Here is a 15,637-nt window from a genome sequence, read left to right on the forward strand (position 1 = left end):
GGAGGGCAGGAGCAGAGGTGCCAGGATTGTGCTGACAAAGCTGTTCCTTCTCCCCTGCTCTCTCCCTACCCCTCCCCTCCCAGGGGACAGCCGAGCCCGGCAAAAAATAAACCCAAAGACAGGGACCTGGACAGGCCTGAGGCTCCCAGGGCGGAGTGGCAGGGAAGCAAAGATGGAGGAGATGATCACCGCCCCACGAAAAGCAAAAGGGTGCCTGATCTGATCCCCCCTGCCCCCCCACCAACAGAGGGGCTCAAAGGGAGCAGCTCCATCCACTTTCCTTCCATCACACTGGGAGGGTTGGGTGCCACCTGCTTGATAGGTACAATGAGCAGAGTAAATCTTGTCCAGGCCAGCTAGACATGGGTTCCCAAGTTTTGGAAAAAGTACCCCAGGGAATCTCACTCTACCTCCTGGTTTGGGGCAGTCAGTCCTTCCTCCTGTCTGACCTCTATCTCGTCTGCTTCAGTGGGCCCATCTATCTCCAGCAAGCTGCTCTCCCCCTGTCTCACCTGCCTGGCCTAGATGTCTGAGGAGTCTCAGGAGAAAGCGTTCCCCAAATTTCCCTGCAGGGATTGCGGAGGGCCCCTGGGCCGGAGACCCCGCTCCACCCACTGTTCCCCAAATCTTTGAGAGGAAGGTATCGCTGAGCTCCCTGCTCCCTTGCCTCCCTCCCTCAGGCACTGCCCAATTAGTCTGCTGCCTGGGGCTGCCCCTCCCAGTCTCACCTCCCCAGGTGCCAACCCCCAGGGCACGCAGATCCTGCCCTAGGGACAACTTGCCCAGAAAGCCTAGAGTCCTGGGGGGAGTGCTTGACAGAGGCCCCAGAAGTGTGACCAGCACCCTCTCCCCAGCCCCTCAGAGTCCCCGCTGGGGGCAGGCAGCCTTCCCGGTGCCCTTCTAAGTGCTGCCCAGTCCTCTGAGGAGCTGAGGAAGAAGGTGCTGGAGAAGAAATGCCACCACCCCGCACCCCACCCCTACCCCCACCCTAAAAAACTCAAGGTCTGAGACAGCGTCTCCTCCCATGCATCCAGCCAGAGTCCCTCTGGGCCGGGCAGCCCTTAGGATCCACTTTCCTGTTCAGCCCCATTTTACAGAGGGGGATAGTGAGGCTCAGGGATTGGGGTAGAGTAGGGGTGGGCACCTTCCCAGTAAGTGTTGGGACTGAGACCTCTAAGTCTCCTTTGGGATTCCCTGTCCCTATTCCCCAGAACGAAAGGCTCAGGAGAGAGTGGGGGATGGCCCTCCCCTCCCAGGAGTCCCCGGCTGTCCCCCTGGGCACCACGGCTTCACTGCCACCTGCCTGGGGCCAGACCAGCTGCAGAGTTTGATGACGAGGCCCACATCTCAGCCGTACAGCGACACCCTCACATGCGCCCTCCTCCCTGTACGCACACAGACACGCTCACGCCTACTCCGTCTCTGCAAGTCCCTGGGGAGGAGGCAGGAGAGCCCAGTGGTCCAGGCAGCCTCTACAGCCTCCTCACTGGGCAACCCTCCCCCCGCACTCCGGGGCGGAGCGCAGGCGTGCTCTGTCTCTCCCTCTGCCTCCCCAGACCTGGTACAGAGTTGATGCTCTTTAACTCTGTTTGTCAAGTGAAGGGAGGGACAGTCAGTGAGATCCTAGGCACCCAGGTTGACGTCCCGGTGCCACCATTACACTCGCTGTGTGACCTTGGGCAAGTGGGTGATGTCTCCTCAGCAGCCCCACTTTCCTCAAGCGTGAAATGAGGATAATAATAGTGCCCACCTGATGCAATGGCTGTGAGGGTTAAGTGAGAGAATGCCGGGAAGAGGCAGGGCACGGCGCATCCTAGGTGCACAGAAACGCGTCCTCAGGCTCCCCGCGCAGAGCCGCTCACCCCGTGACCCAGGCGAACGCAGCTCCTGCTGACTCCCAGGTACACCCAGACACACTCACCATGCTGACGAGGACATCCGTCAAACCGCTCCCCAGGAAGGGGCACGATGATGATAATAACGATATAATAATAATGGTGATATGATAACGGCTACTATTTGTGCCCAGCATGGTGTCAGGTGCTTTAACTCACTTGGCCCTGACAATTCCAGAGGCAGGTATTATTAGTCCTATTTTTCAGATGAGAAAATGGAAGCTCAGAGAGGTTAAGTAACTTGCCCAACACAACTGCTAAGGGTGGAACCAGAAATGAACCCAAATCCGTCAGACTCAGATCCCATGCTCTTAACCCCCTGAGGGGCAGCCTCTGGAGAAATGAAAAGTAGCCCCTCTTCCTCCACCTCAGCCCCACAACTCCCATACCGGGGCCTTTAACAAAGGGGCTGCCTACAGGTCAGACACAGCATTCCCCGCTGGGCCCCCTAGCCCACAAGACGGTAGGCCCTGGCCAAAGACCCACACGGGTGCAGGGGAGGAAGGGGGAAGAGAAAACCTCCAGCTGGCTTCTCCAAGTCTGGGGAAGTTCCCTGCACAGCCTCCTCTGGGGGCAGGGCCTTGGCCCGCTCTGCAGAGCCTTCCTCTCTCCTTGTTCCCCAGGCAATTTCAGCTCCCTTGACTGGCTCAGAGAACCTTAAATTAATCACCCATTCAAACTGCTGCCATCAGCCCAAGAATAATCACCTCTTGAAACTCTCCTGGCTCCAGCATTCTGAGAATATAGGCTTCTGCAGCAATAGAGATTGAAGTTAGACAACCAGCAGGGCTTCCTCGATGGAAGGAATGAATGTACCATGGAGTTGGGGTTGGGTAGCAGACAGTGAGAAATCCAACCTGCTCCAGTGACCCCAAAGGAGAACGTGGAAAGGAAGGAGCAAAGGGGGTGTAAGGGGTAGGGAGAGAGATAGAATAAGGGCTAGAAGCCCAGCAGGATGGTCTTTCCACTACGCCCTTCTTACAAAGACCAAACAAAAGCACCAGGACTGAAAAATAGCAGCACGAAAAATTTGGGTCACACCCCAAGACTTTCTCCATTGCAAAGCCAAGTTCTTGGAGCAGTCTTCCCTATTGGCTGGGGGAGGAAAAATACTATCTAAAGTCCTGATCTGGGAGGCAGAAGGCCTGGGTTACTGGCATAGTTCTACCACCGACTCATCGGATGTGACCTCGGACGAGTATCTGCCCCTTTCTGTGCCTTGGTAAACCCAGCAGTGCACCGCAGGGCTGGACAGAGGACCTCGGAGGGCCCTTCAGGAGAAGCAAAGGCCAGCAAAGTCCTAGGAAGCCAGCCACCCACTCCCACAAGGGTCTGGGGCTGCCCTCCAAGGCAGATGCACAAACACACACAGATCCATAAGGGCAGACCTGTAGCTGCGAACAGGTGGAGGCAGAAAACGCAAGAGATGGGGCCGACTCAGCTCCGTCCTAGAGGTCTAGGCTGGGGCACAGGCCCAGGTGTGCGTCTGTGAAGGCAGAGAAAAGGTGGGAGCAGCTGTGCATTAGATTTCTTTGCATTGGATGTATGCTGTGTGTGCTCTTGTGACATCCCTGGGCAGGTGTGTCCAAGTGGCCAGGAGTGCGTGCATGAGACAGACTGTCGGGCATGTAGCAGGGATGTGAAAGCCGTGCACAACAAAAGTGTGACTGCACTGGGTGAGGCTGGGCAGTTTCCACCCGATTCCACAAAATTCTGCCGCTGCCCCCCCCCTCCCCCCCCACCAACAGCCTGTGTGCTGGGGGGACAGAGGGACAGTGACGCAGGAGTGTGGCTCCTGAGGAGCCCAGGGTTGGGGTGCTGGCTGGAGCTGAGGTGCAAGAGGAAGACAGCACCGAGGCAGCACCAGCTCTGGGCTGAGGCTCCTCCACGCTGACTGGAGAGACCTCTCTTGAGCCTGTTTCCTCACCTGCAAATAAGGAGGACCCCAGCACCCGCCTTACCGGGCTGCTGAAGGACACAGTGAGAGTGGTTTATAGAGGGCACTCAGCACGGTGCCCGGCACATGGCTGATGCTCCACGTGTGATCAGCAATTTCAGTTCAAACTCCAAGAGCCAACCCAGGCAGCCTCAGGGAGCGGCGGGGAGGCCCTGGACAGAGAATCAGGAGTCTTCGGCCTGGGCCTGCATCTGCCACTGATCCACTGTGCGATGTTAGTCTCCAGAGCCTCAGTTTTCTCAGAAACAAAATGGGGCTGTCAAAATGTGCGGACCCATCTAGCAGGGATGCCTGCCTGGGGGCTCTGGGCACCTTTTGCTGGGATTATTTCCAACGCAGGTGATGTTCTTTCTCAGACGGTCAGGGTGGGAGCTTGGTCGGGGGCACCGGGGTTGGGAGCCTGAGGGGCCCAGGAGCTGCTGCTACCTCCTCTCCTCTCCATTCCCACAGCTTCTGACCCCAGGGACAAGGCTGACGAAGGATGTTTACAGAGCACAAACCTTCACTTAGAGAAAGTTCTCGGGGCAGCTGGGGGCTGGGAGCTACAAGAGTCTCACAGCAGCGGCAGGCGGTGTGGGGAAGATGAGGGGAGATGGGGCTTTGGTCTGTACCTGCCCCTTCCAGGCCTCTGACTTCAAAAGGGAGGCCAGGGTGGCCTTTGACAGGGTGCAGCAAGGAGGTGAACATCCCTCCCAAAGGCTCAGAAGCAGGATGGGCAGCGATGTGGTGTTTCTCAAAATTCAGGGAGCAGGGCCTGTGAAGGGCTGAGGGCTGAAATCAGGGACTGGGGCACGGGGGGTGCGGTAGGGGCTTGGTGACAGGACCAAGGGCCTAAAGAGACGAGGGAGAGCTTGGAGAGGGGCCAGCAATCCTTCCTTCTGGGTCTCAATGAGAAGAAGACAGGAGTCAGCGGTTCCCACTTCCCAGAGGCCTGTGGCTGCTGGCAAAAGCGGTGGAACTGGGGCTGGTCCTCTGGGTGATGTTCCACACCTCGGGGCCAGAGAAGGTGCAGGTTCTGGGTGGGGCTCAGAGGGACATGGCTGGCAGGTGTGAGGGAGGTGTCCCCTGGGGTGAATGGACCCGGCTCACCTCAATTCCCTCCTTGCTGAGTCCTTCTCTGGCAGGCTTTTCTGCTGGGGCTCCTCCCACCAGGGCCTGAGTCTCTGGGAAGGGGGTCCTAGCTACCTATGCACACTGGACTCCCCTCGCTTGGACTGCCTGTGAGAGTCACTGGGGATGGGGGAAGGATTTGACCAAAAGTGCAATAATCAGGCTAGAAGTCCAACAGCAGGAAGCACGTCCTGGCTCGCCCACGACCCTGCAGTGAGTGACTGCAAAGCCCCACATCTGGAGCTCCTCAAGAACAGGAGAGGCCTCCTGTGCGGCCCCCTCCCCCAGGCCCAATAATAACACCAACCCCTCACACTCCCACAGGCTCTTGCAGCTCACCAAGTTCTTTCCCACCCATTAACTCGTCCAAGAGGGAGGTCCGCAAGGCTGGGGTTTCTACCCACTTTGATGGCCTAGAGATCTAAAGCTCAGAGAGGCGCAGTGATCAACCCAAGATCGCACAGCATGCAAGAGGTGGGGTTCCTGACACCTCAGCCCACTCTGACCTCTAAGATGAATGACCAGTTCCCCGAGATCCCCAAATGTCTGGACGTTTTCGTGCCACATTTCCTCTCCCAGAGCTCCTGAGAGATGCCTCAGCCCTGGGCTCCTGGGGACAAGTGGTCAGAACAACCATGTCCCTGGCCAGGGCATTTCTGGCATCCAGAAAGGGCAGGATGTGGGGCAAAGGTACTAGCGGATTTAGCTCCTGGAGAGGAAGGAGAGGCCCCTCCAGAGGAGGTGAACACAGTGCTGACCAGAGGACACAAGGCGAGTCCTTCACCCTCATATGGGCTGAGAGGCCAGGCCCGGGGACTGAGGACCTCCACCTCAGAGCTCTATTGCTTCCCCAGGCCCAGCCTTGCCTCGGAAAAGTCATCTCCCAAGAGGAGCCCGTGGAGGATGCAGCTGCTCCCTGCGAAGTGTCTCAGCCTCCGTGGGCACCCAGGCTGCAGGGTGGGCAAGGGCGCCTCAACGCAGCGGCTCTTAATTAGCAGTCCCCTGCCCCTCATCCCCAACTCCACCGTCCCTGCTACCCCAGCAGAGAACCCGCAGCACTCCAGCAGCCCTCTCTGCAGCGAAAAAGATTCATCCAGGCCCTGCCAATGGGCATTGGGGGTTGGGCTACTCCTAACCATTGACCCTGACCCTAAGTGTGACCTCACGTCCAGAGCGATCTCAACTCTCTGCCCCCGCCACCCCCGGCCCACCACAGGAGGTCTCTGCACCGAATCGTGGCTGCTACCTTCAGGAGCATACAGGCTGAAAGAGTTCCCTTCCGCTACCCTCCCTGTGGTCAGGGGGCTCCTTTGCCAGCATTTTCCTCCCCTCCGCTCTGAAATTCTGTGGGCCAGCTAGGATGGGGCAGAGGCAGGCAAGCAGGCAGCAGAGGGTCAGGCAGGAAGACAGAGCAAAAGACAGGTGGAAACAGACAAGTAGAAGAGTGAGATTCAGGTGGACAGGTGGATAGACAGATGGACAGACAGGCACACAGATAACTGGACAGGCCAACAGAGGGATGGAAACAGACAAGCAGAAAGACTGTTGGATAGTTGGAGAGATGAAGAGACAGGACAACTCACACACAGGCAGAAACTCACTCCAGCAGAGGGACAGCCAGACAGGCAGAAGGACTGTGGGACAGTCAGGTGGACAGGCAAGGGGACCACCCAGGAGACCCCAAGACCAGAGGGCCCTCTCTGGGGGCAGCAATAAGGGATTAATATCAGCACATTTCCCAGGGACGAGAGGTCTCTCTCTCGGGCACCTTCGAGCGTCCGAGAGCCAGGCCCAGCCCTTCAACTGATATCTGCGGGGCCTCTCATGTTCCCGGCTGGGCCAGGCCGTCCCCCAAGACTGAGCTCTGAGCTGCCAAAATTCGCTCTTTACATCCAAGAAGGGTCAGTGTTTTTGAAAGTTGTAGGAGCCTGGTGAGGGGGAGGAGGGGGCCCGCAGCGTGAGTGTTTCCAAACCTACTCCTCTCCTCTTTCTTTTCCCCCAGGGTGCCCAGAGCCAGGCCTGGTGCAGCGGCCAGCAAGCTGGGCAGGCTAGCTGGCCGAGCCTGCAGGGCAGGCGGCAGGGCCCACTGCTGCCGCTGGGAAGTTGAGGGTGGAGGGGAAGACTGAGTGAAGACTCAAAATCAGACAGCACACGCCAGTGTCAGAACTCTGGTGGCTCAAGGGGACCCCCAAACACCTATAATTGGGGACCAGCCCTCGGCTGGGGTGGAGGTCGTCCCTGGAGAGGGACATCTCCGAAGGGAGTCCAGGGGGGAGGCCACTGTAGCTACAGAACTGGGGAGAAGGTGACAGTGTGCGGGGGCCAAAGGGCCCTCTGTGTCTGGGACACAGGGAGACAGAAGTGAGGAAGAGAAAAAGGGAGCCGCACTTTAGTGGCTCCCGATTGGAGAGAGATGGGGGACAAGAAGCTGGACGTGGGGCGTTCCTGGGACAGAGAAGCAGGGGTTGGAGATCAGGATGGAAATCAGGAGTTGAGGTGGGGGAGGTCAGAAGCCAGGTCAAGCAGGGGTCAGGACTTGGAGAGAGGGGGGATTAGGGTCAGGCTGGGGGGGAGGGGGTGGATCGGAAATCGGGTTCAGGCCTGGGGGCAGAGCGATGAGGGTCGGCCGACTCGGGGACTGGTGGGCAGGAGGCGGAGCCAAGGCGGGGCAGCCGTCCCCCGGGACCCCAGGCTCCGGCAGGGGCCGCGCGGGGCGGCAGCGCGAGGGCACGGTCGGGGGCACGGGGTAGCAAACTCACATGAAGACGTGGTAGACGAAGGCCCAGCCGCGGGGTCGCTCCAGCACGTTGTAGACCCAGTTCTGCAGGCGGCGGTAGCGCTTGTGCGCGGCTGAGGAGCGCTGGCCGCAGGCGGAGCCCGAGCCCGAGCCCGGCCCTGGGAGGGGCGCGCCCGGCGGCAGGGGGCTGCCCAGGAGGCCCAGGCGGCGCGGGGAGCCGCCCCCGCCCGCCTCGCCCCGCTCGCTCTGCACCGCCGTGAGCGCCACCAGCTCGGCGCGGGGGGCGTCCGCGGGCGGGGGCGCTAGGCCGAGGAGGCGCGGGGGGGCCTCGGCCATGGGCGGCGCCGGGCGGGGGGGGCCGGGGCCCGGGTCCGGTCCGGGGCGGGGGCGCGCGAGGGGCGCTCAGCGGCGCATGGCTCGGACCCAGGGCCGGCGGGGCGGCCCGAGGCGGGCGCGGTCGGCGGGGGCTAGGGGCCGGGCTGGGGCCGCTCCGGGGCCGGGGGCGGGCGCTCAGAGCCGGGGGGCCGCCGGAGCCCGCGCTGACCGCCCGCTTCCCCGGCGACTGGGGCGGCTCTTTCCGACTCCAACTCTCTTATTACGCGCTCCATGCCGCTCGCCTTTCCACCTGCCGCCGGCGCGCCGCTCACATGTCAGCCTCCCCCGCCCCGCCCCTCCCCCGCCGCCCCCTCCCGCCCCGCGGCCGCCTTCCCAAATCGGGAGGGAGCGAGCGAGCCGGCGAGGCCGGGCGGAGGGAGGGGACGTGCGGAGAGGCGGCGGGAGGGCGCCCCCGCCGCGCGGGCCGCCGAGTCGGGGCGGGGACCGGACCGCATGGCGGCGGCCCCCGGCTGGTGCGAGCGGAGCGCCGGGCTGCGCGGGGCTGCGTGGACCCGAAGGCCGGGCTGGGGGCGGGATGCCTCATGTGCGGTTGTGGCGAGTGGGGCGAGGAGTCGTGGCCGCCGTTGCGGATGGGACCCGGGTCCCGCAGAGTTTAAGTGTGAGTGGATGCAGAAGTGCCTGCTGTGTGGGCGCAGTGGGTGGCTGTGATGGTGAGATTGAGTGAGGAGGTGCGGTGTGGATGGGCGTGCAGGGTCCGGGCCGCTGGCGGTGGCGGCGTCAGCGAGGTGTGCCCCGTCGGGCCGTGCCCCGTGCGCGTGGGGCGGGGTGCACTCGTGCCTGAAAGGCCTGTGTGTGTAGCACAGTGGGCCTCAGGTGTGTCTGCTCTTCCGCCCACCCCACCCCCGCCTCTGAGCGTCCGTTCTTCAGGATGAGGGAAGAGCCCCCGCTTAGGCCACTCTGCCCCAAAGAAGAGTCTCCTCTGATCAGAGGGGCCTGCTCCGCACCAGCCCAGTCTGAAGCGCTCCCTTGCCTCGCTTCCAGGGCAGGGCAGGGTTCAGGGCACACAGGTGTTGGGAAGTGAGCTCTGAACCAGCGCGGAGGCCAGGCAGCCTCCTCCCCAAAGGCTCACAGAATCACACCCAAAAGCGGCGGGACATTCCCCCACGGCACTCCCTCTCCAGCCGGAAAGTTCCTGGTGCCTGACCTACTCTCTCTAGATTTGGGGGAGGCCTTTCGTTCCCTTTAGCCCTGTTGGCCCAGCACACGGTGGTCATTTGGGTTTCCCCATCCTCCTTCCTTCGTCCCCTGACGAAAGCTTCGGCCACACCAGCAGCTCCCTCCGCAGGCCCTGCCCCAGGGTGAAGCGCTTCCGCAGCAAACTCTTCCCGGTTCCTCCGGGAGGATCTCGGGGGACGGAGCCGAGCGGGAGGGGCGGGGGACGGGGTGGGAAGGCGAGCTCGATTCTCAGCTGTCAGCAAAGGCAGCATTGATCTGCTGAGCGCCAGTGGGGGAGGGAAGGAGGCAGAGCTGCCGGCGTGCTGGGAGGGGGCTGCAGGGACCTGGGGGACCCCAAACTGGGCTTGACAGCCGTTTACACCCCTACCCCAACAGTGACCCTTTTCCCTCTGCGTAGCAGAGGCTGCCTTTGGGGTCCGACCTGAATCCCTCTGGCTGCTCCTGGCTCCAGGTGTGCCCAGGGCCAGAGCCCGGTGCCCCTGGGCAGTTTATGCCCCTTCCTCACTGGTAGCTGGGAAAGGTTTCTGGACCCCAGGGCCCAGCTATGGATGCACTGCCCCGGCTGTGTTAACCCATCGTCTCCCCATGAGCTGAAGCTAGCACTCCCTAGATAGGCAGCACTGCCCTCCCAGACGCTATGGGACTGCCTGACTGGGCTTCCTCAGTCAGGGGTCCTGGGGGGTGGACTAGGGTCTGGGGACTTGACATGGTGGGAAGGAAAGCAGTTGTAAGGGATCTGGGGGGTGTTTCTTGGGGGTCTTTTTGAGGCTCTTCTTATGTGCAGAAATGGCACTTGAACACAGGTTGCCCTTTATCAACACCCAGAATATCTGAAACTGGGTCTGTTCTGGGAAAGATGATCATCAAGCTCAGCATCACCCCGGATGCCACGCCTCTCTTCCCATTTAGGGGACTGCAAAAGTCCCTTCCTCTCCTTGTGAGGAGCCCTCACTGCGAGAAGAGGGTCTTTCATCATCTTTCCCAACTCCAGCTCCGGATGAGCCCCTCAAAGGCAGCAAGAGGAAGAAAGAGACTGTGGCTGCAGCTAGAGGGAGGGAAGTTAGATCTCAGGAGGGAGTTTCATGGGGCACAGAGGCCCGTTTCTCCTGTAGGTGTATGTGTAATGGGACAGGCCCACCACTTTTTAAAGTGGGGAGTTGTGGGAGTTCCCTGGTGGCCTAGTGGTTAGGATTTTGGGTTTTCACTGCCGTGGCCCGGGTTCAGTCCCCGGTCAGGGAACTGAGATCCCACAAGCTGCGCGGTGCGGCCAAAAATAAATAAATAAATAAAAAATAAAGTGGAGAGTCATGGAACTCTTCCTAAGGGGTGGGGGGATGGGGGGATGGTTCTAGGAGGATGTAAGCAAAGTTAGGTTGGTGTGTGTATGTGTGTGCATGGGAAGGTGGAGGAGGCAGAGGAGAAAGTCCAGTTCCAGAGGACAGGTGGCCACTCTGAGGGTCACCCGGCGGCCTTCCTGCCCTGTCCGGATTCCCGGGACATGAGCATGACCGGGAGGAAGGCCTTTCCCCACAGCAGCCTTTAGTGACTAAGACACTTTTCTGAGCACACAGCTGTCTCAGGCTCTCTCCCTGCTGGGGGGTGGGGGGGGGGCGTGGAGCTGTGGTTTCCCACCCTCCTCCTTCCCTCTCTCCCACCTGTTCCCTTCACCCCACCCTCAGCAGCTTCCTTCCCACACACCCCCACCAGCCGCCACACCTCTCCCAGGTAACACTGCCAAAAAAACATCCCGCTCTGCCCTGACTCACTCACTCTGTCCCACCTGGGCAAGTCCATTCCTGGCTCTGGGCTTCAGTTTCCCCATCTGCCCATAAGGAGGGGGTGGGGCTCCAAGATCTTCTGTAATTCATCACTGTCACTTTCATCCATCAATGAAGCAAGTATTGATTGAGAGGAAGAGTGGGGAGGGAGAGAGCTCCCATTTGCTGAGCACCAACCGAGGCTCAGAGACATGTGGGGACTCACCTAAGGATACACAGCCAGTATCCAGAACTGCCTGTGACCTGTCCTCTCCCCTGGCTGGCACCTACCCACTGTGCACTGGGTCCTGGGATCAGTACTGAGGGGAACCATAGATGGCCCCATCTTTGTTCTCTAGGACTTATTCCTGCCAGGGGTGGAGACTCCTAGGTCTGAAAGGGTTGAGGTCTAGAAGTGGTGGGGACCTTGCGGACAGGTTCAAGCCTGTCACTGACGGCCTGCCAATGTGACTTCAGGTCAACCAAGGATGCAGATTCCTTTCTTGGAGTGGGAAAGGGGTTTTAAGTCAGTGGTTTTCAGACTTTATTAGCAATGGAATCCTTTGTACAGACAGAATCTTAAGGTAGCACCCCAATATGTAAAGAGCATTCAAGCAGAGGTGTTCTGGTTGAATTGAGGTGAGGAGGTCAAGGTTCCACCCACCAGACCTCCCCCTCCTTTCTCTCCACACCCCAGAAACTGTTTTGGTTTTCTTTCTTTTTTTTTTTTAAATTAATTAATTATTTATTTTTGGCTGCATTGGGTCTTCATTGCTGCGCGCTGGCTTTCTCTAGTTGCGGCGAGCTGGGGCTACTCTTCGCTGCGGTGCACAGGCTTCTCATTGCAGTGGCTTCTCTTGTTGCAGAGCACAGGCTCTAGGCATGCGGGCTTCAGTAGTTGTGTCATGCGGGCTCAGTAGTTGTGGCTCGCGGGCCCTAGAGCGCAGGCTCAGTAGTTGTGGCACACGGGCTTAGTTGCTCTGCGGCATGTGGGATCTTCCCGGACCAGGGCTCGAACCCATGTCCCCTGCATTGGCAGGCGGATTCTTTTTTTTTTTTTTTTATAAATTTATTTATTTATTTATTTTTGGCTGTGTTGGGTCTTCGTTTCTGTGCGAGGGCTTTCTCTAGGTGCGGCGAGCGGGGGCCACTCTTCATCGCGGTGCACGGGCCTTTCACTGTCGCAGCCCCTCTTGTTGCGGAGCACAGGCTTCAGACGCGCAGGCTCAGTAGTTGTGGCTCACGGGCCTAGTTGCTCCGCGGCATGTGGGATCTTCCCAGACCAGGGCTCGAACCCGTGTCCCCTGCATTGGCAGGCAGATTCTCAACCACTGCACTACCAGGGAAGCCCGGCAGGCGGATTCTTAACCACTGCGCCACCAGGGAAGCCCTTGTTTGGGTTTTCTTGTAGCTCTGAGTGTCGCTAGAAGTCAGATGAGGGAAAGTCTCCACTGGCAACGGCAGAGGAAGCTTTCTTGGGCACAGGAGTAGGGAGGACTTGGAGAGGTGCAGAGAAGTGCAGCCAATAATGCCTGCAGCTACCATGAATGAGGCCCAGAGCCTCGTGTAGGATGCCTTAACTGCATCTTCTGTTTCAGCATCCCAACAGCCCTCTGAGGTAATTCTATTCACACCCCCATTTTACAGACGAGAAGGCTGAGACTCAGTGAAGAAACTTGCCTAGTGTAGCTCTTTACCCCTGTGCTATAGTGAATGTGTGTGTGTGTGTGTGTGTGTGTGTGTGTGTGTGTGTGTGTGTAGGTGGGGTGTGGGGATGGGGAGGATGTTACAGAACATGGGGGAGGAAAAACAAGTTTGACAAGGGGGACAGAAGGGACCTTGAATGCTGTGCTGAGGGTCCAGTTCGGCCTGATAGGAAACAGGGAGACTGGCCAGGGCTGAGACTGAGCATGCCACAGAGGCTCGGGCTCTGTAGGAGACAGCTCAGGACAGGAAGAGTTGGAGGTGCCAGCACCCAGGGAGGTCGGCAGTTGGGGGGCGGGGACAGAAAGATCACTGAACAACAGGTTATGTCTGGGCTTCCTGGCTCTACCTTTGGACTAGTTGGTGACCTTGGTCACTCCACCTCTGCCCCAAATACCCTGGCTATCGGGAGAACTAAATGCAGTAATACATGAAAAGGTCACGACCGTGCAGGGAGCTGTACAAAGGTGAACCATCTTATGGTTGATCTTATCACCCTTCAGGTGTGTGTTCGGATGGGGCTGGGAGATGCTGTGAGAATTCCCTAGTCCTAGCACCTCTTCTCCTTGTGGGAAGTCTTCCTAGCAGGAGGGGATTGGAATGGAGGGTTCTCATGGGTGTCGGCATCATGTGCATTATTTGCCTCCAGAGATCCACCTCCACTGAGAGCAGGAGGAAATATGAGAGAAAGATCGAACCTGCTTCATTTTCCCAATGAGGCCAGAGAGGACAAGAGACTGAGGCCACCTGGCAGGTAGAGGTGCTAGAGGGGCCCAAGGAGTTTCTCCCCCCTATCTGGGTGTGCCACTGAGCTGTCCCTAGCCCAGCCCCTGCTAGCCTTCTGGGCCAGTCAGCTCAGAGCCACAGAAAGCGGAGGGAGCAGTGTCGCTGAGCTCAGTGAAAGTGAACCCCCATTGATCTTCAGGGCTGGAGGGGGGCCCACAAGGAGAAGACACTGAGGGAGAAGGAGGTGTGGAAATGAAGGTCAAAGCCATCCCTTCTTGCACTGCTTCTCCTCTGCCTTCAGGACTCTTCCTCTATGACCCCAACTCCTGGAAGACCATGTAGAAGACAACACTACTGCAGCTCTGCTGGCAGGCTCCACGTTCTCAGTGAGAGCCACTGGGACAGTGGAGTTCCTTGGAAAGTGAGGAGGAAGGCCTTTTCTGAGTTGCTGAGAGTACAGTGGGAAAAAGCTTCCCTTCTCTCTGGTCCCATGATCAGAGAAACCTGGAGGAGGGTTCAGGGAGGGAGAGGACGTGAGTAGGAGGGATGGCAGATTGAGTGTCAGGGAAGGGGGCTCTGAAAAGGGATGAGACTTGGTAAGGGACATAGAGGTTCAGAAAGGAGAATGGGGGCTCAGAAGGGAGGCTAGGGGCTCAATGACAGGGATAGGAGGCCCAGAGAGCAGGACTGCCAGGTCAAACTTTTTTTTAAAAATAAATTTACTTATTTATTTATTTATTGCTGCGTTGGGTCTTTGTTGCTGTGCACGGGCTTTCTCTAGTTGTGGAGAGCGGGGGCTACTCTTCGTTGCAGTGCATGGGCTTCTCATTGCGGTGGCTTCTCTTGTTGCAGAGCACGGGCTTTAGGCACGCGGGCTTCAGTAGTTGTGGCACACGGGCTCAGTAGTTGTGGCTCAGAGGCTCTAAAGCGCAGGCTCAGTAGTTGTGGTGCACGGGCTTAGTTGCTCCGCAGCATGTGGGATCTTCCCCGACCAGGGCTCGAACCCGTGTCCCTTCCACTGGCTGGCGGATTCCTAACCACTGCACCACCAGGGAAGCCCTGCCAGGTCAAACTTGATTGAACACCTATTAAAGTCCCTCCTCCTTAAAATAGTAGATACACAATATAAATGCTGGATAATTAAAAACATAAACAAAAACACGTATCCAAGTTCAAAGCCAAGAATGAGAAATCGCTAAGGGCCAGAAATGAGAGGGAATTCCGGTGGTGAGCAGGAGTTGCAGCTGTACCTCTGAGGAGGGATTCAGCATTCCAGCGGGGTGGGAAGTACACTTGCAGACCCCACTAGTGGCAAGGGCTGTGGTAGGCTCCCTGCTTAAAGCTGGGCCTGGGAAAGTGCTGCCTGCCATAAACAGGACTAAAATATCTGCCTGCTAGCTGCCTGGTCCTGGCTTTGGGTAGAAAGAGTACCCATATGATTAGGACACCTTAAGCCCATTCACATGGAATGCGGTCTCAGAATCTGATATTCACGACATATAAAAATCCCAAAAGACACTTATATAAGAGCTAGTTTGGGGCTGGTGCTTTTCTACAAGGCTTGGGCAGATACAGCTGAGAAATTGCCCCAAAGGGTGGCCTCCATATCCCAGGGTACAGTCAGGAAAGTGTGCTGAAACTAACTATCTCAAGGATAAACTTCACAACATATAAGAAATACAATATTTTAAGAGGCACCTCTCTCATGGAAGAATTCATATTTAAAGATCTAGAGATAATGGAGCAATCTGAAAGGAAGTTTTAGTTAAAATCTTCAAGAAGATAAAGGAAGGAATAACATCTATAGAACAAAAACAGAAAGATATCAAACAGAAACATGTAACAGATATGAACAGAACTATCTAGAAATTTTGGAAATAAAAATCAACGTCACTGACATTTAAAAAAAAAATCAATAGATGGGTTAGTAAATACAGCTGAAGAGAGAATAAGTTAATTAGAAGCTATAACTGAGGAAATCCTCCAGAATGAAGCATAGAACAATAAAACAGTAAACATATGAAAGAAAAGAGACAAAGAAGATTGAATGAGAAACTCCAGCATACATATTATTACTTCCAGAAAAAGATACTGGAAAGAGTGACTAAGCTCTTTCCAGAAATAAGACATGAATTTCTAGATTTAAAAGGCCCCCCCCCGCCAAAAAAAAAAAAAAAGG

The 15,637-nt window shown here is 57.7% G+C and overlaps 1 protein-coding gene across 9 annotated transcripts in view; it reads right to left on the reverse strand.

Moving 5' to 3' along the window:
- KCNQ4 (potassium voltage-gated channel subfamily Q member 4) overlaps positions 1-8,351 on the reverse strand; it is a 57,324-nt gene extending 48,973 nt beyond the window's left edge. For 4 of the 9 annotated variants that reach the window (XM_082387869.1, XM_082387866.1, XM_082387865.1 and 1 more), the window contains exon 1: positions 7,722-8,350. In XM_082387869.1, the coding sequence (XP_082243995.1) occupies positions 7,722-8,035 (314 nt within the window). In that variant the 5' untranslated portion in view covers positions 8,036-8,350. Of the gene's footprint in view, positions 1-7,721 lie in introns of all 9 variants that reach the window. The other 5 variants (XR_014243375.1, XM_082387863.1, XM_082387862.1 and 2 more) reach the window with 2 other exon arrangements.
- Between the last annotated feature and the right edge of the window lie 7,286 nt (positions 8,352-15,637).

Source organism: Balaenoptera borealis, assembly GCF_965194805.1.
Source record: "Balaenoptera borealis genome assembly, chromosome: 1".
Taxonomy (NCBI): domain Eukaryota; kingdom Metazoa; phylum Chordata; class Mammalia; order Artiodactyla; family Balaenopteridae; genus Balaenoptera; species Balaenoptera borealis.